This window comes from Physeter macrocephalus, chromosome 8, assembly GCF_002837175.3.
Source record: "Physeter macrocephalus isolate SW-GA chromosome 8, ASM283717v5, whole genome shotgun sequence".
In the NCBI taxonomy this organism is placed as follows: Eukaryota; Metazoa; Chordata; class Mammalia; order Artiodactyla; family Physeteridae; genus Physeter; species Physeter macrocephalus.
The window spans coordinates 138,492,852-138,515,542 of NC_041221.1; the positions used below are offsets into that span (position 1 = coordinate 138,492,852).

The 22,691-nt window shown below is 43.3% G+C and overlaps 1 protein-coding gene across 8 annotated transcripts in view; it reads left to right on the plus strand.

Moving 5' to 3' along the window:
* ARHGAP26 (Rho GTPase activating protein 26) overlaps positions 1–22,691 on the plus strand; it is a 491,973-nt gene that overhangs the window by 422,658 nt on the left and 46,624 nt on the right. For 3 of the 8 annotated variants that reach the window (XM_028493329.2, XM_028493328.2, XM_028493331.2), the window contains exon 21: positions 2,590–2,653. The exons of 4 other annotated variants lie outside the window; for them this stretch is intronic. In XM_028493329.2, coding sequence (XP_028349130.1) covers positions 2,590–2,653 — 64 coding nt within the window. Of the gene's footprint in view, positions 1–2,589; positions 2,654–12,102; positions 12,352–22,691 lie in introns of those variants that run through there. One more of the 8 variants, XM_028493332.2, reaches the window with a different exon arrangement.

Below are 22,691 nucleotides of genomic sequence, written 5' to 3' on the forward strand. Positions count from 1 at the left end.
AGTTTCTGCTCTCATTGATTTTATATTCTAGCAAGGTAACATCAGTATCTCAAATATCAAATGTTGAGAAGTTCTGTGGCGAAAACCAACATAGAGTAAAGGAGGTACAGATTTGGAGGGGAAGGAGACAAGTTACTTTAGGACTTTCTGCCTCAGTTTCTTCATCTGTAAAATGGGGTCATCATACCCTCCACAAAAATGTGTTGTGACAGTTAAATGAGATCACCTTTTGTCATATGATTTACATGTACAGCACTGTGAATGGCAGTTACTGGTAATGACTCAGAGGCCCTCTTCCACACCATCCTTTCTCTCCCTCTATTCCGTCAACCCTGGTGTGTATTTTTCGGGTTCAGAGAGATGTCCCAGGCTGTTCTGCTCATCTCTCCACACAGGCTTCCTATCTTGGTAGCCTGGAGCTCTCTGTCAGGTCAGGCTTTTGAGTATCAGTGAAAAGGAGGGGACTTCTACTGTAGAGTCAGGTGCTGCCCCACCTTAAACCTAGACCAGCTGGGGTAGGCAAGCCTGTTCCTGAGACATGTGGGAACCTCCACATCCCATGGGGTACCTGATAAGCTGCATGCCTAGCTGTTATTTATTGGGACCAAATGAATCACTAAAGGAATAAGAGGCATAAGACAACTGATAACTAATGGCATATTTTTTAAAGTAATTTTACCATCTAAGTGCTATTTTATGCCAAAAGAGTTACACCCAAACAGGCAGCTATGATTTTGCTCCAGTGATCTTTATTTTGTCATTCTTTGGGATGCAGGGATTTGAAAGAGGAAGTTTTCCTCTGTGGTTGAGTCAGTTTTCTGTGGGAAGAGGATCTTTCCTGTTAGATTGAGGATACTGTTTCTCACCTACCTCCAAGCAGAAAAGGTCTCTTCATACAGTTTTGCATGAAAATTTGGTCGCATTCCCCACCTTGAAAAATAGCTCGAAAGCGTAATGATTTTCACAAGGAGTCATTTGCCTTTTCCTGTTACTCCTCACCACCCCCACGGTGGCTCCAGCCTGCTTGGTCGTGGTTGTCTCTTGGACAAGCCCAGAACCTTCCCTCTTATGTCTCAGGCTCCTGGGGCCACCATGGCCACAACTCTTCCAAGTACCAGGCCAGCTTCCCTTGACATTTTCAGAGGTTCGTCACTGACATGACCCACATTCTTGTTTCCTGAGAGGCCTCCTGTCAGCTTTTCCCATTCCCCAGCCAAGATCTCCCAGGCCAGTCAGGAGCCCAGCTGGCTTCCCTTAGTTGAGGGTGGAGATTCCTGCCTGGTGACCCATCCGATTTTTATTGGATAAATGTGTTTGGTTATTAGCAGTTCTTCTTTTTTTCACAGAAAAATCGATCGAGGCAGGCCTCACGCTTCATGACCCAGCAGGATTTCTTTCCCGGGCACCAGGGCTGTCCGTGAGCTGGATCTCTCCAGCCTGTCAGCAGAGGGGGTATGGGAGGGGGCGGGGACTGGACATCATTCCAGTGCTCAGCCAGCATCCCCGTTTGCCAGCAGAGTGGAAGTCACAAATGGAACAGTGTTTTCCTTCACACAGATTGTTTTCTTCCCCTCGTTGTGAGCTAAAATCATATAAAGGGTCTGCATTTTCTTCTGTAAACTAATTAATCTTACCAAGTAATCTTAAACAGTTCCCCCCATTTGCCATGACATGGAGTAGATGCTGAAGCCTTGGGGTTTAATTAAACATATGAACGAACGAATTTCATTCTGGATTTAGCTGCATTTTATATGTGTAAGTAGGTGTTAGGCATTTTAAATCTCCAGTTTTTGCTAGTGTCTTTAGGGGAGGAAATAGGCTTAAGATTTTGCATGGCTTTCAGCACTATTATGCCTGTAAGTGGACTTGGAAGGAACTCTGAAAGGCCGTTTTTCTCGCTTTGGGTTAGATCTGGGATTGTTTGTCTCCCTCCCTGTGTATATAATTTGGAGGAATCTTATTGGCTGATCCAGATCCTAAATTGGGTAAATTAAAATCATATTAGAGTTCAAGTACTGCTTTTTAAACCTTTTTAGTCAGTCTGGAAAGCAGATGCTTCCTTAGCTAGGAACACATTTCTAGTTGGAAACAGCCTTGGGGTCTTATTTCTAATGCCTTCTCTGCATTAAGAGTATAGAAAACCATGTACTGTAGTCTGCTTTGGTCTCTGCATGCTGCTCTTCCAGGGCAGGGTCTTAGCACAGCACAGTGTTTGCCAGAAGTGTGGCCCTGTGACTAGCATCATTGGTGTCACCTGGGAGCTTGTTAGAAATGCATGTTCTCAGGCCCCACCCAGACTTATTGGGTCAACAACTCTGGAGGAGGAGCCCAGCAATCTGTGTTTTAACAAGCCCTGCAGGTCATTCTGACACATGCTCAAGTCTGAGAACCGTGGTCGTAATGCGTTAGGCTGATAGACTTCCACAAGAAAAAAATCTGGATATACCTCAATGTAAAGCTCTCAGGGCGAAGCGTGTGTCATCGCCGGCACTTTGATTGTCCCTGCAGTGATAACAGTAGTGGAGCTTAAGAGCACCCTGCCCTTGGCCCTCGGGAACACAATTAGCTCACCAATGCTATACTTTACAGCTCACCAAGGAAGCCAGCCAGCTGCTTTGCAAATGCTTGCCTTTTGATCGTAAATCAAGAGAGGGTGAGTACATCAATTAATCAAGGCAATAGATACTTTTATTGAGCACGTACTATGTGTGTAACACGAGAAAGTCAAGACCCTTGCATTGACAGAAGAAGAGATCTCAGGGTATGTGATACTGGAAGTGGTGGGTCAGCATCAGCATGTACAAAAGATGTGAGACTTCTGGGTCAGCATTCCCCAAACTGAGGCAGGAATGGGAGACAGGTGGAAAGAATGGAGTTGGACAAAGTTCAACAGATTCTTGACAAGAGGACTTCTGTGCCTTTAATATGTCCGTTGTGAATCTCCCAAGGGGCATGTCTTATGCTGCATTTCCTAAATGTATTTGACCACAGAAGATGGTTTTACAGTGCTTCTCTTCAGCCTCTTAAAACAGGATCCCACAGTTTAGGAAATACTATTCTAAAATACTCTGTTTTTGAGGGGGAAAATGTATTTCTTATAGTGGATGGTATTATTATGGCAGAGATCCTTCAAAAGAATAGTGATTTCGTTTATAATAGATGTATGGCCACAAATAGCTATCTGAAGACTGGCATGGGCTATGTCATAACATAATGGGTTATATCACGTACAAAGCATCAGTGAGCTTTGGGGTCCAGTGTAGGGAAAAACCCATGTGGCCTGGGCAGTGAAACCTTAGCTCTGCTATATCCTTTGTAAACTTGGGCAAGTTATTTGCCCTCTCTGCGTTAAACCTCTTCTTCGAAATGGTAATAATTAATAATAATAATAATAATAATAATAATACCTACCTTCAAGGTTTTTGTGAGGATCAGGTGAACTATCCCTGCATAACACTTAGTAAATGGCTTAGTTCATAGTAAGTGGTCAATAAAAATTGGTTGCTACTATAATTTTTTTTATTACCTTATCATCATTGGCTCTTAGACTGCCCCCACCATGACCAGTGAACAAGCCCCTAGTGTTGATTCCTTTCAGTTGTAGCAGTAGATAGACAGAGTTTATTTTTGTTTATTTGTTTGGTCCTGGTGTGACACAAAGCAACCGGATTAAAAACATTGAGATAATAATTTTAAAATAAAAGAATTAATACTAAATCAACTACAAATAATCAAATACACGGAAATCAGTAGAAGCACTCCTTTTACAAGTCAGACTTCAAGCTCTTTGCTCAGTCATCAGGTTTAGGTGTTTACTCTCCAGAGTCTTGTCAAGCATCTACCCTATTGTTTCTCCATTGGGTGGAGCCAATTGGAACTATACTAATTAGACTGTAACGTAATTACAATCCTGAGTTCTCACTGAGGGATAATTTAGCCTTAGGAATTGCTTTCCAGCCTGTGACTCTATATAAATGTGACTGGTGTTATGGCAAAAAGTCACTTCTGGAAAAAAAATCATCCTGAAATTCTTCATCTTAGTCATCCACTGGAAGTGCCTATCAACTTCCTTCTGAAGGAAGCAGTGAGGTTCTCCCTAAGCCATTGCTTCAGTATTTCTTCCATTACTCCTAACACACTGAAGAGGTGATGGGGCTGTTCCTTGGCTGTTGTCAAAAATGCTCAGAAAAAGGGATAAAATAGCTGCTTTCAGGTAATCTTATTACCGCTTGTTGCCTTTTTGAAGAAGCCATGTTCTCAGAGGGAACCAAGACAGTATTGTCCACAAAGAAATAAAGGCAAAATACCCATCCAAGGTTGACATATTAGACTCCTAAGAGGAAACATCAGTACAATGAAAATAGCATAACTCAAGGAGAATTTATTTACAAAGAGGTGGGAGGAAGAAAATCACTAGAGTTAGAACACTACCAGGGATAGTAGCCACCAACTAATTACCATCCTTAGGCCAAAGGGATGTGAGTAGAAAGTGGTTACCAGAACCTGGAAGGGGAGACAGTTCTATCAAGTGGGCACCTGGAAAGGACCTTTGGTCAAGGGACTCAGCCAAGTGGAGGTGACCTCTCAGAAAGGGAGACAAGGGAATAAATACCTTGGCTCTCTCCTTCCTCCTGCTAATCTCCTGCCAGAGCTCCCCATTGGTGAACCCAACAGGAAACCCTGTTGATGAAATCCATGCTGGTTAGCTCGCAGAGAGGAGGGTGGATGGAGAGTGGATGCTGTCCAGCACAGAGGTATAGTGTGGTGCCATTTATAAAAGCCAAAGAGTGGGGCCAGAATGGATAACCATCAATAAAGGGCTACCTAAATAAATCGTAATGTAGACTGCTACCCAATACAGCAGAGGAATGAGGTCCTTCTATATGTGCAGGTATGGAGCGTGAAGGGAAAGAGAGAGGTGTAGGGTAGTGTGCAGCTGTGGTTCTCAGCCCAAGCTGCACATTAGCAGCACCGGGGAGGCCTAAAATGAGAAATTCCAGCGTGCAGGCCCCTTCCCTGGAGCCTCAGAGTTCATTGATCTGGGGTGGGATCTGAGGTTTGGTATGTTTCTTAAACTTCCTAGGTAATTTGATATGCAGCTACTTTTCAAAACCGTTAGTGTGCATTGTGTGATCCTACTTACATAAAAGAATCCAGGAGTATATACACAGACAGATGTGTTTACCTGTTTGTAATATTTCTGGAAAGATACAGGAGAATGAATCAGTGTGGCTTTCTCTAATGAAGGCAGATCAGACAGTGGCTTGTGCTGGAAGGGATACTGATTTTTCAATACTACCTTTTTATCGTTTTGGAATTTTTTTTACAAGCACATGCATGGATTTTTCCGTTTTGAAAACTCAGTTAAAATAGATTTACTCATTTTTGAAATTGCTGTTCTTTTATTTATTCTCTTAAACTTGTGGAGTATATCTTTGTGAGAAACAATTCTCTTTTTTTAACCTTTAACATTTCTTGTATCCTCAGTAACTAATGATCTGAGTGAGATGCCTGCTGTTTGATTGAAGAGTAAGGGTCCTACAAAAGGGTTATGCTTTTGGTATGTTTTAAATGAAATTAATGCTATTTGAATAATTCATTCAGTGGCCAGATGACTCCTCCACTCCAAGCTGGTCTGTCCAGGACTCCAGGTCAGTTTAGCAAATGGTAACTCTTGTAGGACAGCAGAGGAAATTTGTCTCAGGGAGCTAAGTAGAGTGGGTCCAGTTAGACCTCTACGTCTGGACTGATTTCAGATTTCTTATTAAATTAGGAAGCCCTAACTTAGGAAACAAGAAAGTCAGCTAGCTACTCATGAACTCCTCTCTCATCCTCTCAACCAGCATTGTGAAATTTAAGTAGTTCAATTTTCTTGAGCTATATATAGTTCTTTCACCTGATCTTCATCTGTCATTCTCCATCTGCCGTCTACCCAATTTCCTTTAAAAGCCCCATTTTAAAGCAGAATATATAATGGAAAAACCTTAACTCCTGACCTTTATGGAGGTACGCTAGAGTTACTCCATAATAATTAGCAGTTGCTCTGGTAACCTCAGACCCATGGCCTAAATCACCTGTGTTCATCACTATCCATTCCCCACCTTCTGGATAGTAAGATCACATGCTTCCTGCTAATGAAAAAGGAACAATTTAGTAATTTTATCATTCTTTTAAGCTTATATTATGAGTAGAGGAAGCGATACTGTTTGTGATTAGACACACCAAAAATAGGTGATTTGTTTAGTTTTTTGGTGACTAAAGCAGTGACGTAGGAGAGAAATCATCTTGGGGTTTGAGCAAGTTGGAAAGCCCTGTTCGGTCTATTTTGTTCACCACTGTACTCAAAAGCTTAGATGATTTAAGCAGGTAAAATGGGCAGATTAGAATTTAAGGATAGAGACACCCAGGATGGAATGGGAGAAGGTAATTGCCAAGGCTGTCGTCGTATCAAGTCAGACATCACTGAGAGGGATGATTAAAGCCCACTAACTTCAGCCTTTAGACTTGAAGAATACTGCTTGCTAGTTGGGAAATCCAAAGCTGAAGCACAGGAGAGATTTCTGATCTTCAGATAAGTGTGTTGGCTTCAACTCTGTCTTGGAGGAAGCCTACACCCTCACCTCCCCTAGCTTCCATCCACCGTACCTCACAACACAGACGTGGTAGTAGGAGTGCCATGTAGCTCCCTGCTTCCTCTGGGGGAGAAACAGTCCCCCCCACCTCACACACACACATCCTCTTTTCCATTCTTCCCTTGACCCTTTGTGTGAAAGTGGAATTAGAGGAAATATGCCCTGAGTCATCCTGTGGGGGTACCTATGATGCACAACTGTCACAGTGAAAATAAACTGGCAGAAGATCAAGAATTAAGAAGTGGAATCATGGGACTCCCGGACACACTAATCCAGTAGAGACAAGGTCCACGTGTTAGTGACCGACAGAGCCAAGGTGATCATCGCGGACAGCAGTTAGACCCAGCACTGTCCCAAGTGAAGGCTGCAGTTTAAGTAATTATTAGCAGAGGAACACCACTGACTGCTTTTGCTCGAGCTTCTACCCTTTCTTAAATCTCAGGGACAGAGACTTTGCTCTGCTTTATGTGTCCTCTTGGAGTATGACACCACCAGTTGAATATTTGCCAGTGTAGCCTACCTGCGCCTGGAGACCCCACCAACATCAGCCTCCAGAATCAGCCAGATCTGATGGACAGTCCCTTCCCAGGCAGCCACCAAACACTTAATAAATACCTTCTGTTTAAGGCACCGTTCCAGGCACTAGGAAAGAGATTGAACAATACTCTCCCCGTCAAATCTCTGACAGTCCACATGGGGGAAATCAGATCTACGGACATGAGGGGAACATTGCTGCCAATGAGAGACAGATTTTAAGTCATAAGTGAGTGGTCTGGTCATTCATTCAAAAATATTGATGGTTGAATGAAGTGCCTTTGCAATTTACGTTGTATAGGCAGGGTTTCCAATAATCTCTTCTAGATCTGCTTTAAGTTTGTAACTTCCTTGTCTGCCTTGGTCCAGTTTACTGAGAACGGGGGAGGAGGAGTTCTGGTTTTATGACCCAACCTTTTTATTCTGTTACCTGGGAGACTTTCTACCTCTCAGACTCTGCCTATTTTCAAGCATTGGGCTTATGAAAGAAAATGGTACCATTCCCAATTGTTTTATTTTTTTCCACTATGGATCTAACATTTTAGATGCCTCAGAATTTAAAATTTGGAGCATAAGAATGATGTAGAGAGAAAAAAAATATTGAAAGAAATGAAAAGTTGGAATTTGATGATTTGAATATGTTATACTTAAAAATTTTTTTCCACACCTAACAAGAGGATTTCTCATTAGGACAATTGTACTTTTCTTCTTCCCACAAAACTAGCAGTTTACTAATACTTGTTGCAAAAACCTGTAACAATTTCTTGTGTAAAGCCCTACACCAGATATACTATTAAATTGAAATTTAATTCATACTTTGAAGGATTGTTTTCTGACCTTATATGGAAAAGGAAAGTTCTTGAGAATTAGTAGTTTTTTAAACTCTGAATCAGAGTAGCCAGGAAAAATAAGTTAAAAGAGACTATTCCTTGCTGTGGGTCAAGAGAAGTTTTGCTAGTAAAGTTTCATGCAACACCTAAATCTCTATGGAGGGATGAGGGCTCTTTTTTCTGGTTCTTTGTCTAAAAGGAAATTCTATGTTAAATTCCCTCTGCCTCACAAGCCAGTTATTAATTCTGCCTTTAATTTCAGTGTGAGTCAATTAGGTGATATGTCCACAAGCAAGCACCCTGGTTCATCATTTCAAAGAAAGAAACTCTTCTTGCAGTATTTTTCTTTGTAAAGTCAGCTGATTTTTCCAGGCTTTTCTTCCACTTCCACAAATGTCAACTCCTGGAGTTTATCCTTTTCAAGGTGTGGTTCAGTAACCAATTCCATTGGTGATACAAAGGGAGGCTTAATAGAACCTGAGCTGAGTTGATACTTTGAATACAGCTTGCTCTGAATCAGGCCATAGAAAGCTCTGTCAGCAATGACCTGAATGCTCCTGGCGAAACGCAGTCCGAGCCGGCTTCCCTCCTTATTCCTCACTTTTGGTGCACCTAGTACAAACAAGTTCACCGTGTAACCCACTGAACTTGGCACCGCTCGGGAAGAATTGGGTCTCTGTGTTCAAAATGTTTAGCAGAAACCCAAGACCCTCCTCTAGAATATGAATATGTAATCAGTGTGCGGGGCCCCCAAAACAGGAGAGCAGTGTGATTTCCAGCAGAACCCTGGATGTGTCCTGCCACAGCCTCAGGCTTAGCTTTACTCCAGGTTCATCGAGAAATGCAAGAATTTGTAGTAAAGGGGACTTCCCTGGTGGTCCAGTGGTAAAGAATCTGCCATGCAATACAGGGGACGCCAGTTCGATCCCTGGTCGGGGAACTAAGATCCCACATGCCACGGGGCAACTAAGCCCGCACGCCACAACTACTGAGCTCGCACGCCTCAACTGGAGAGCCCACGTGCCCTGGAGCCTGCCTGCCACAACTAGAGAAGAGAAAAACCGCATGCCACAACTAAAGAGAAGTCCATGTACCGCAACAAAGAGCCCACATGCCTCAACGAAGATTCTGCGTGCCGCAGCTAAGACCCGACGCAGCCAAAAATAAAGAAATAATAAATAAATCTTTAAAAAAAAAAAAAGGATTTGTAGTAAAGAAGAGAAAGAAGATGTTGCCTCTGCTCAGATGAGTTGACCTGTGTTTCGCCACCTCTAAAGACATTCCCTTTTCTATGGAGAGAATGTGATCCTTTCCCGACTGCATTCCCACGCTTCTCCGCGGGGCTCCCTTTGCTCCATGTGGTAGCTGAGAGACTGGAGTGTGCGTCTTTGCAAATGTGGAAGTGGGGTCAGGACTCTTCAGGACAGGCTTTGGCTTTGTTGAGTGGGGCGTCCAGGTTGAGATTTTTGGAGGCTGGGGAGAGACGAGGGAAGAGAGATGAGGGCGTTGTCAGTTGGGTGGGGAGCTTTGGGGGAACAGAACTATCTCAAAGGAAATGTTAGGAGTTTCTCATAAGTGGTGTGTGATGTGACTCCTCTTCCATGTCACCTCACGAAGTCCTCGGTACAAGTCAGGTTTTCATTATTCAGGCTGTCACAGTGTTAAGAGCGTAGGCTCTGGGACAGGCTTGAGTTCATGTCCTGACTTTACTGCCTATGAGCTGTGTTGCCATGAAGGAGTTACTTGACGTCTGTAAGCCTCGTCTGTTTGTTAGGAATAATAATAGTGTCTACCTCATACGGTTGTTCTGAGAATTAAATGAAATAGTTCACATAAAGCACTAAGTGTGGCTTTTAGCACGTAATAAGTGCTCAGTAAAAGTTACCTGCCCTAATGAATGTCATAGTTGTCATTTTAACAATAGTTGAGGACATGAAATGTCTTTGGGTGGTTGTACTGAGGTGCTGCGTCTTGCTTCCTGGTGGGCACGGGGTGAGAAGGGATCCAGCATATCTGAGTCACAGAGTATCACAGCCCCTCCCCCTCTAGACCAGTCCCAGTGCACACCTGGCAGCAAGCACCAGAGCACTCTGAATAGCTGGAAGAGCCCACACCTTCACCTGGTTTCTAGCCTGGTTGGATACCCTTGGGTCACTTGCGGGGGCTAAGGGAGTATGATGGACAGAAACACAGGTCAGGAACCCAGGCAAGGCTGGAAAGAGCTGGGGCTACAGGGAGGTAGAGCCACTTGGAGGAAGGCCGGGACCAAAACAAAGTTGGGTGGCTGTTTTTGCTCCACATCACCAGCCTTCAGCTACCAGGTGTGTTGGCCCTTGTGGCGTCCAACTGCTTCTGCTTGATGCTCACACCTGGCTTATTCTGTGTGTGCATCTTTTTCCCCCTCATGGCTTCTGCGTCCATAGCTTTGGATTTCCGTGGCTCCAGTGGTACCCCATAGCTTCACTCTTCACAGAATTTCATCTTCTGCTTCTACCTAATTCTCTGATTCCCAGCCCGATGTCCTGAGAGTGAGACTGGCTGACTGAGTCCAGCTTTCTGCCGGGCCCTGTCCTTGGCTGGTGGCCAGCCTCTGGAGCGGAGACCCTGAGGCAGCTAGCTGCTTCTATAGTTTAGTCATCTGTGGCCACAGGGGCTGGGTTACAAAACTTTTCGTCAGGAACAGAGGGGAGAGCAGGTTCTAAGGTTGCCCTGTCCAACATATATACCTTATTTTGCACACAATTGTAACAAACTTGGCTCCAAGATTTCTCTTTCTCCAGTATTTTGGAATATAACACTTCACTCTCTTCATTCACAGAACAAAAATTAATAATTACTGATGAGGCAAGGTACAGAGAACTTAGGAGAAAAAAATACGTAAAGATGGTAATAATACAGAGGTCTGGATAAAGAGCAGGTCACCCTTCATACCCAACAGTCCCTTGGGTCACAACTATATGACAACACAAGACAGTAGTTGACATTTATAATCCTGATTCCTCAATAAAGTAAACTCCACTTGATATATTCTGGTTTTGAAAGTAGAAAATATGTGTGCTGTATCTTAGAAAGATGTCCACTGGTTATAATAAAAACATGGGTGCTTAAGTAATTAAATCTGATTTCTTTGTAGAGTTACTTGGTGGGAGACCTCGTTCCTCACTGATAGAGATTTTGCACCACAATTCTGGTAATCGTGTGGGGAAATGGGGGGTAGGGGTACATGACCAAGCCAGGCCAACCCTAATATTTTTATGGGGATTATTTTAACTGGAACTGGGTTAGGAATCTATTTTACCCCCTAGAATGGTGAGCAGCCATGTTCCCCCACAAGGAGAAAGTCCAGTTGCTGTCATTCCAATGTGCATAGAGAAACAGAAGATACGTGGCTTCCTGTGCTCCTTTTTCCTTCCTCTAGTTCACGGTGTTTCAGTTTTCTGCAGCCAAAGTATTTCTCAGTCATTCAATGGTATTTACTGAATGTCCTCAATATGTAAGCACATTATGTTAAAGATGAGCTAGATGGGGATAGTGCCCTTAAAATGAGAGATCCCAGAAATATATAACATATATAAATATATATTAATTTATTTATATATATATATATATATAATGGGTGAAGGGGGTCAAAAGTTACAAAATTCCACTTATAAATTAAATCCTAGGGATATAAAGGACAGCATGGTGACTTCAAAGATGTTAAAAGAAAAAAAAGAATATATAGTCATTCTATATAATCATATATATTATTGATATATAAAGTATACAGTTACTGTAAAACAAGACTCAAATGGTCTAGATGCTGCAGGATGAAGTGCCGCTGGAATTCCCCAACAGGAGAGATGATTTTGAGCTAGGACAATCAAGGAAGCCTTTGTGATCAGATTGGCAGTTGAACCTGGGTCTTGAAAGATGGGTTGGATTTAGACACAAGGGACCAGGGGTGTTCTGGGCAAGGGGAACAGTAGGGAAAGGCTCAGAGGCAGGAACATACCAGGCATATGTGGAGAGCTGCTCATAATTGACTCTGTCTGAACATACGCTTTTCATCTATAATATTACAGTTGTTTTGTTTCTTATGTCAATATGGTTCTTTACTTCTTTAGGTGCTACAGCTGGGAAAGCCTAGTAATGTTGTCTTCCCATTCCAGAACTCTATGCTAGCTGGATCCCAGTGGAACATCTTCAATCGATTTATCTTGTGTAATTGACTTGCCTGAGACGTTCCCTACTTTCATCCCACTTTTGCTTCCCAGTCAAATAAACCTCACCATCTGGAACTCTTCTTTATTTTTTTTAGGCCAAATTTTCTTCCACAAAGGGCCTGTTTTCATTTCTAAATGTCACACAAGACCCTACATTCTGCTGCTACTTTTTTGCTTTGAGTTTTCTGTTGTAAAAAGTGAACAAAACAAGTCTGAAAATAAGCTGTATTCTTCCTGTCTGTGTTATAGTCCAGCACCAAACACATCAGACAAATTCTGACACCTTTAGCTTTCAGCAAGGGCTGCTTACCTTGGAGCTAGGCGATAGCTCAAAGAGAGTAGCTCTGAGCTCAGAATGGGGAAAGCAGCTCGGAGAGAATTGGGGCAGGCCAGAGTCTTAGTGAGCTTAACAAGGAGAGAATATAAATAGGGATCACATAGCCTTACAGAAAATTCCTGCTTATTTTTACTCCTTAGACAGAGTTGCTATGTTTAGCCTTCAGTTACTGTGCTAAACCTACTAAAGTGAGCCTGGTATTTATTTTCATTCGGATCAGTAACATCTATTCTCTTTCTCAAATTATAAGTGAATGATGGAAACTGCATCCCCACTGTTCACCTCTAGCTGACAAATTGTCACAAAGCACCGTGCACTGTAGAAGTTACTGTCCGGCCTTTGCTTTTGGAGTGTTTGCATTTCTCTCAATCCAGTGCCTTTCTGAGCTCTCCTAAGAGCTGACTATTCCTGTCCTCCTCACATGTTTCTGGAAATTGAGCACTAGTATAAACTTCCCTAATCGGACATCTTTTCAGTGAATAGGCAGTCATTATATTCAAGACTGTATGTGTCAGCTTGAGCAAATTTACCAATCAGGATTCTTGATACAAGTAACAGAAAACTCAGCCCAGCTACCTTAGGCTGAAATGCAACTTATTGGTTCACCTACATAATTGATAAGCACAGGAAAATGTGCTTCAGGAATGCATGGATCCAGGCACTCAGGTCTTGCCATCTTGCCATTGGGACCCAGCTCTTGCCATCTCTCAGCTCAGTTTTCCTCTGTGTTGACTCTTCTCTTAGGTAAGCACTTTCCTTTTGATTGTAAGATGATTGCCACCAGCTGGACTGACTTCCTTAAAACTCCAGCTCCAGGAGAAGAGAACAGTTTGAACAGTCTTCCCTAAAAGTTTGAACAGTCCTTTGGGCCTGATTCTTCTCGGTCCAAACTGAATCGCCTCTCTAATCCCTGACCCAGCGTCTGTGGCCAGAGGGTGTGATGCTCTGCTGGGCTGGGCCTGCGTCGTCTGTTCCTCCTTGTCTGGGTGGAAGGAGGTGGACGGACACTCAGAGCACGTGGACCGTGAGAATGGAGAAGGGGTGGTGCCCAGAGGAGAGGCAGCCCAGACCACAAATATCTACTCTGCAGGTCTTTCTGACATGGATTTAGTGAAGGATCTGGTGCCTTTACATGCCAGGAGGCAAATCTGTACTGCTTTTTATTGTTCCCAATAGTTCCTCATATGTTCTCTGAAAATGTCCCTTTTTTGAGTCCAAATGGTTGTTGCAGAATTTCTTATTTTAGTCCTAGTTAACTGGCTCCTTCCAGAATAGCATAGTTTATGGTTTTAAAAAATGAAGAAAATGTCATCTTTATTACTTAGCTCTGGGCAAAGTTGATTCACTTAAAAAACAAATTTCTGGGAAAAGGTTTCATTATCAGTGCCCATTACAGATCATTAGAGGACGCGTGGCAGACGCTGGTGTGCCAGGGCCCGGCCTCCATTAGTGTTAATGACAGTGTGCGGAGGAGTGCGTCTAGCATGTGATTAACTGGAGGAAAGGGAACGTCAAAGCACTGGCCCCTTCTCTTCTGTGAAAGCCGTGAACACACGGGGACAGTGTATCCTCGGGCTCAGAGGCTCTGGGAGCTCCTCAGGCCACTGGGTGGTGGCATCTTCTGGTGGCCTGCCAGAAACGGCAGGGCCGCCAACAGCCGACTCACTGAGCTATGCGCCAGTCTCCAACTTGTGGTGACGTTGTCCAAAGCCTACGAGAGTGGATAAGAGCCGACTCTTCTGCCAGGATCACATAGAGCTGCTGGAAAATTCCAGTTTGATCCTCCAGAGCCTGATTCGTATTCCTGAGCACAAGTTTTGCTCTCAAGGATTGAAAATATTATGAGGGAAGGTGAAGTCTCCACAGAATATAGGATGATGGTGGTGACAATGACGGTAGCTAACGTTCAGTAAGCACGGATGTGCCGGGTACTTGACATGTGTTTATTTATAGCATCATCATAATGCATGAGGGATTATCACCCCAATTTTACATGTGAGGAAAGAGGACAGAGAGGTTACCTAACTTACCTGAGGGTGTAAGTGGGACTTGAACCCGGGTAGTCAGATTCCAGTATTCCCCACCCACAACCAACCTCTATACTTGATTGCTCTGTTAGAGGTGGTTGGGTGAAGACAGACTTCTAAGGCTGGGCTAGGAAAGAGATAGACTGCAGCAGCCCCATCACTGGTTCTCCCTTTCTCACCCTCCATTCCCTATATCACTAAAGTTCATGTGCTGGGCAAGTTAGGGGAGCTAAGAAGTATGTAGGAGAATAAGTAGCAGTGAATGAGTGCCTGAAAAAAGAGGTCAGGCCAAAGTTTAAGGGAAGGAGGGAGGGAGAGGAGAACAGGAAGGAGGTGGGATAAGCTATAACAAAGGACAGAGAATATAAAGGAGGAAAATGGGGGATTCCAGGGAGGAAAAAGGGTGAATGTTTAATGGCTGTCTACTGTTGCCAGACACTAGTCTCAGGATTTTACATGCATTATCTAATCTTCCTTACAACCCAGCGAGGTAAACAAATACCACCAACATCCCCGTTTTACAGATGGGGAAACTGGGTTTCAGGTAGATGAAGTGACATCCCGGAGATCACAGAGCTGGGAGGAAGCAGAACCAGAATGTGAACAGAGGCCTGTATAAGCCCCCAGGCCAACAAGTCTTCCATCGTCTTGAGGACCAGTCCTTCATTCCTGCCCGTGGTTTGTAGCCTGGACATGAGCCACACTTGAGATCTGGAGCTTTGACAGATACTCAGAGATAAGACTGATACAGCCCATCCTTAGCTGGAAGGCAGTGGCCATTTTCTCCCATCACAAGGAAGGAAGGGAAAGGGAATGCAGTTTTAGAGCACCCATCCTTCTAAAGTTTCCAACTCTCTACAGCCAATTCTTTAGACTGCAAGTATGTTGGCAGAGGTGCTAATCTCTCCTTAAGCATTCCATAACCCTCTAATGTCAGGTAAGCAGTGTGTTTTCATACTCATGAGATTTCCTTTCATTTGTTCGTTTTCTGCCATTAAAAACAAAACTAAAAACTTTCCCTCAAAAGCTGACCATCTGTTTGTCACTTACACTTCCCTCCCAAATGAAGAGGGGGCAGCAGGGTGTTTGCAAGTCCAGCCTTCATCTCTGGTGTCAGCACAATCCTGGAACATACGGATTGCAGTTCCAGTTTGCTCTTAGGTTTGCGATTTGGGGATTGAACTTCCTCTTCGTTTTTTCCCTTTCCTTCCTTTTATTGCTTGGAAGGTACAACTGTACCCCTAAGGGCTGGAATGATTTCAGTACACTTATCAAAGGAGGGCTTTACAGCTTGGGCATCGTATCCATTTCAAAAATCTGTGCAGCAACCGTTACATGCACAGTTGGCTCCTGTTGCCAGCTAAAACTAGGACAGCTTTTTACTACTCGTAAGCCTTTACCAAGTGCAGGCATTTGTTTTTTACTTCAAGTCTTTGTGTGCCAACAAGTTCTGTATGGCGTTTGTGTGTTTAGAGCACAGTTGGGTAACAGTGCAGGCAAATGTGTTCCATGTGCCAGGTATCTGGTGACACCTGCCCTCCAAGCATTGTTGATAACCAAACAAAACCGTAAGGCTCATTACTCTTTCTCAAAATGCGGCCGCAGTAGAGTAAACTGAGAATAAACAATAGCAGCTTAACAAAGGCTCAGAGAAGAATAGGGTTATTCATCATCAAAGGGCCCTGAGCTACCTAGCAGCTATGATGAAGAAGGGAAAAATATGACGGAATGTATAATTCAGTTTTCTCTTCAACCAAAGCATGCCCATTCAGCAAGAGTTGCAAGTTCTGATATTAATTTGTCATATGCGTCTCTGCATTAATGACTTTGAATTAGGGCAATAGACCACATCTTTCCTAGCAGTTTTATGCAAAAAATAAGTCAGGCTCTCTAGATACAGCTGTTTCTCCTATTGGTTCTGACTAATTGTAGAGTAAAATGCTAAACTGAAGTACTGAAAGGTCGTTTTTACTGTGCTGCAGGGAGGAGAACAATCTCAACAAAATGTGTGGTTTTCTGGTCACTTGCCTGGTTACGGGGATGGCAGGTAGAAGGCAGGAGCTCTCTTAGAAGAGGAAGGCTGTCCTCTGTCTCCTCAGCCCTGCTTTTGACAGGTGACTCTAAATTGAGGTTTTTAAGAGTATAGACACCTGAAGTGCAGATACCTGTGTTGTTGATTGAAAGAATATACCGGAAGCATAGATTATGTTTTATTGAGGAAATGAAGCAGGCTGACGGGAATCCTTGTCACCCTGGGGTTCGTTTGAATTCAGCAAGCAGTTACCAGAGTAGCTATGCCGTGCTAACATTGAGCTGGGTGCTGGGAATTTAGGGTTCAGTTCCTATGAAGACCTGCTCCCAGGTCCCTTCTAGATGGCTTGACAGTGCTCTGAGGGAGGTGGGCTCAGGACACGGTGGGATCCAGAGGAGGGACACTTAGCCTCACCCTGTGGGCTGTGTCTTGGGAAGTGAGTAAAAGCTACCCGCGTGAAGATGGGAGACTTTGTAGGCAATTGGAAATGCTTGAACACAAACAAGGAGGCAGATTCTGTGTGCTCAAGAAATGGCAAGCCATTCTGCAGGGTGTGTAAGAAACATGGGGCCTGGAGAGAGAGAAGTCAGGAGACCAGAGCATCACCCCAAGGCCAAAATTCACCACAGATCTATTTTGAAGGCGGGGTCAAGATGTTTCTCAGGAAAAAAAAGAAGTGGCTTTGGATTGTTTCATTAATAGTGGTTAACATTTTCTTGAGCCCTTATGAAGTTCAGGCACTTTGCTTAGCAATTTACCCATGCATTATTTTATTTAATCCTCACAATTACCCTCTGAGGTAGGTATTACTTTCCCATTTTACAGAGAGTAAACTGAGCCTTGGAAAAGTTAAGTAACTTGCCCAAACTCCAGGCAGTCCAGCTCCAGAGACTTTTTCATCACCTTGCTGTTTAGGGATTTTTTTTGTCCAAGGCCTGTGTTAAGTATTAAATTAGAGCCCCACCAGAATGAGAGTCCTGAATGATGCTATGTGGAAAGGAGGGGCGACTGTGACCTAGATTCCACACTAGGCTCCCTAACCTAAGAGGTTTACCTTAACAGAAAATTTTTGTTTGATGGAGCCTTCCTGGGTGCCCAGGCTGGTCTGCCCAACAGGATGAATTGGGTTCTGGCAAAGCCAGTAGCTCCTCTTACCAGGATTCAGCTGCTGCTCAAGGGCATCGCCAAAACTTCCTCAGCTTTGGAAACCAGTCGTTAGCTCTAGAAGAGAGGAGAGGGTTTATCTTTCTGTGTGTAGCAGCAGGAAGGCTGACATCCGTTTCTTCCAAATAGTCTCTCCATGTTGTTTAGACATCAATGTGTTTTAAAAGACAGTGCAGAGCGGCTGGGCCCGTGGGCCGTGGCCGCTGAGCCTGCGTGTCCGGAGCCTGTGCTCCTCAACGGGAGAGGCCACAACAGTGAGAGGCCCGCGTACCGCCAAAAAAAAAAAAAAAAAAAAAAAAAAAGAAGGATGGTAGTTAAGTAGGACAAAACGTCAGTATTTATACAGTGCCCCTTCTGTCCCATTCCAGCTCAGAGATTCTGTCTGATTAGAAGGCAAAAGATAGGAAACAACCTGCGTGTTCATTGGTAAAGATCTAGTTGAATAAGATCCACCTCTGCAATGGTATATGATGTAGCCACTAAAAAGAACAAGGGGGCAACTCTTCATGGGCTGATGGAGCGAGCAGTCTGCAGGATATATTGTTAAGGAAAACAAGCAGTGTTCAGAACAATGTAAAAACTTGCTACTATTCTTTTCTTTTTTTTTTTTTTTTTTTTTTTTTTTTTGCGGTACACGGGCCTCTCACACGGGCCTCTCACTGTTGTGGCCTCTCCCGTTGCAGAGCACAGGCTCCGGACGCGCAGGCTCAGCAGCCATGGCTCACGGGCCCAGCTGCTCCGCGGCATGTGGGATCTTCCCGGACTGGGGCACGAACCCGTGTCCCCTGCATCGGCAGGCGGACTCTCAACCACTGCGCCACCAGGGAAGCCCCGCTACTATTCTTAGAAAGAAGGGGGACTGGGAATTCATCACCTTTCCCAGGTGGTGCATCCTTTTGTAGCTGGATGAGAATTGTGGGGTCCTGATCCCTCTACACATATTCCTTGGGAAACTTCCCATCCCTGGGAAATGTTCCCTGGAAACCTTCAAGTCCCCTAAGGAGATCACTGACATTGCCAAGTTGAAAAATCCCATAGGCTGTTATTCTGCAACCTTGCTGGACTCTCAGTCTCTGAGCAGTGATGGGTTCAGTGTTAAATGTGATAAATACTGTATTTTGTATTGTTTCAATTGCATCTCCCATGTAATGTGAAAATGGTCCAGAAGAAGGCAGCTTTCTATATGCAGTGTGCTTTTTTTTTTTTAAACAAGTCACAGCTCCTTTTGAGAAACAACAATTTCTACTTTGAAGTCATATCAATGAAAAGATGTATATGAACTTATAATTTTCCTAATAAAGACAGGTACTCAAATGTAAAAAAAAAGGGGGGTGGGAATCGCACACAGGTGCCCGTACAGGCACATCCACACACATACATAAGCTTGTATGTTCATGTAATATCTCCAGAAGGAAGTACAAGGAACTCATAATGATGTTTACTTCTGAAGAGGGGGTCAGTGGGAAGGGACACTTATTTTTCCCTGTCTACCTTTGATATTGATACCCTTTTATAATGTTTGGAAATGTTATCAGCTGAGGTAATATCTATTCAAAACCATCGATTAATGTAAAAATTAAAGAGAGAAACCTCCCCATTCTCCAAACCAGTTGAAGGGTAGTCATATATTTTATTTATAGATATAGAGATGGACCTCTAGCCCATGGCTGTGAATTATCCATCATAAGAGTATTTTAAAGCTGCAGTTTATAACCAGGCAACCCTGGAGCAATATAGGATTACCTAGGATCATAGGTAATTGGAGCCCTTATCCAAATACTGGCTGATACACTACATCTGAGTTTCTAAACAAGTGAGCAATGAAGTACTATGTTGAACTCCTAAGCCTCATGCCTGTCAGGGACTGATAAGTGCCCATGGGCAAGTTCTTTGATATGTGTCCAAGTCCATTACCAGAGATAAGCAAGCTTAAGTGTAAACCTGTGATTTAACGACATTTCAAATTTGATATGGAGCTACAGGAAGAATGCCAGAGAACCCACGTGCTCAGAATACATCTGCTGCCCCAGCTCTTTAAAAAGATTTTCTTTTCCTAGGTAAAAGGAGCCCCAAAGTCTGTCTCCTGTTTATGGCTGTTTAGGTAACATAAGGGCTAACTCTTACTAGTGCTTCACAAGTGACCTCAGTGGTTGTATTATTTTAACCAGAAAAAGTTCAGGCATCTAGGGTCGTGCTTGCAGCTGGCAGAATTTATAAACAAAGGGATTGATAAACATCATGAAAGGCAACTCATGGGACACATTAAGCAAAATGCCTAAGGACTGTGGTACTGGTGACACTAATGGAAAATCTGTTTGATATCATCCTGTCATGAAGAAAGGGTGTCTGCCATTCCACAGCTTGGCATGATGTTTTTCATTTGCAAGTATGTGTTTTCAGAAATGTTTTAGAATAGCTTTTGCTTTTTTAACCAAATTTTTAGTGTTTATTAGAAAAGACTGAAAAAAATTATACACTGCCTGTTATGAAGGATTATGGATACCAAAATGTAGAAGATTCCTAATATATACCTGGTCCAGAAATTTTATACTGTCTAGTATACTTGATGGGGGGAAGGAGTGAGGTTTTTTTGTAAAAACAGGCTTGTGTTTCTTTCTGATTCTTTTTTTAGGTTTGGGAGAGAACTGACATAAGGAGTTTTTAACCAACTTTGACTTTTTTTCCTCTTCACTTTTTAAGTTTCTCATCTGAAATATGACATGTGAAATGAGACAGAATCATCTTTATGAGATATATGTCTTCTCTAAGCCAAAGGTTGGCCAAGCATTTGTGTCTTAAGAAAGATGGAAAGTCGTGTCACCTGTGTAGTGAGACGTCTGCTGCTTTGTAGACTGCAGATAATCTGATATCAGCATATCAGGCCACCAAGTCTAGTTGCATGTTTATGAACAGAAGCTCACTTCTTAGATGGTGGGCTTTAATCCAAAGGGAGTTTTCTTTGAAAGTGAATTTCACGTGGGAAATTACCTTCAGGCCTGGCAGAGGAGCCCTTTAAGCAGGAGAGTGACTTCTAAACCCCATAACATATGGATGTCTCCAGCATATGTTTAGTCCTTCCTCCAGTTCATCTTTCTGGGAGTATCACCTCCACGCTCACATGCATTAAAGTAGAAGCCCTTTTACCACTGGATATAGAAAACAAGTCTAAAAATGAGAAATTAATTTGGCTAAGCTCTAGGGTAGCTTGGAGAACGCTTTTACATGTTAATATTAAAAAGCACTTAGAAAGTTCATTTTGGAGCCTGAGGAGGAAATACCTTTAGATCGGGGTTTAACATAAACGTAAGTGGCAAGTCATCAGGCAGAAGGGTAGAAATGGCATGGAAACTTAAATTTCAATACTATAATGTAAATTTCTGCCATTAAAAAAAAAAGGCTCAAGTATCTGATTATCATCCTTATGAAATTTTCAGCTCATAATCTTGAAATCCACAAATGCCTTTAGGGTCCAATATGAAAAAATATATATATATTGCAAGGAAGCATGAAAAGAGATAACTAGTTTCCTGGAAAGCAAAAACGTGAGTTACATCGAATCAGGCTACAGTATCAATATGCTTTGGTTCTGGGACTTCCCTGGCAGTCCAGTGGTTAAGACTCCTTGCTTCCACTGTAGGGGGCACAGGTTCGATACCTGGTCGGGGAACTAGGACCCCGCATGCCAGGCGGTGCGGCCAAAAAAAAAATATATATATATATATATATTGATTCTGACATTTATCTGCCATTACTTTGAGTGAAAATTGGACCCCTATATTCTATCTAGGGACCATATAGCTCAATTTATGGTTATAGCCCAAGTATAAATTTAGCAATGTCACCCCTCTTTCACGGTCCTGGTCTGAGTGATAGATGATATTATCCCTCCAGTTGGATACAGCATAGCATTAATTATAACACCTCTTCACCTTAGTGTCCAGTGTCTTTTTAACTAAACTGATCATCTTTGGACCAGGAGCCATCTTGTTTGTCTTTGTACCCTCCGCCTCTCAGGACCCCTCTTAGCTGATGTTTTGCCACAAAGTGCATGTTGAATAAAGGGATTGGCATATCAGACTGCATCACAAGCCTTTAGGGGTTGGATCCATGAAATGTATGTGATATCACCAACCATAATGGTACCCAGGGTGGGCAGGCCTTATCGAATGCCAAGATGCTCTGTCACAGTTGATTACCAGACCACAGAGAACCTGGCAGCATATACAGAGCAGACATATACACGTATTTGATGTACATATTGACCCGTAGCTGCCTTGGAAACAAGATGCCATCAGCAGACTACAAGTTTGGAAAACTTCCTGGGAGATTTAGAATCTGGCTAGCAGTATTAGAATAATACTACAGAATATATTGATAAGGCTTCCTGCTTTTCAGAGCCACTTCATATAGAGTATTTCATTTGATGTTTGCACTTACACCAATCACAGCACTTTGCACACTGTACTCTAGTTGCCCATTTACTCCTCTGGCTCATGCACTAAGCTGTACCATACCTCACAGGCATGCCTGTCCCTGGTGCATGATTGTGTCCCCTGCACTTGACAGTGTTGTTTGTAGGTGTTTGATAAACAGGGACTGGCTGACAGAGGAGTGAGGGCAGCTAGCGCCTACCTTTTGTGAATGAGAGAAACTGAGGCTGAGAGGGCTTGGGTGGTGTGTTCTCATGGGTGTGGCAATCTTAAGCTGGGAGGCTGCCCTCCAAACCTGGACCTTCTGATTCCAAGTCCTGTGCTCTTGCTGTGGAATCAGCACCAGAAAAAAACAGCATCGTATTCATTGTGTGGGGTTAACAACTTTGAGAGAGACGTAGAAAGACAGGAGATTGCAGTTCCCCATGCCTGGTGTCCCCCACCCCACCTGCACTTGCTGACGTCTGCTAGCCCTCCCAAGATCCACTGTGAACACCGCT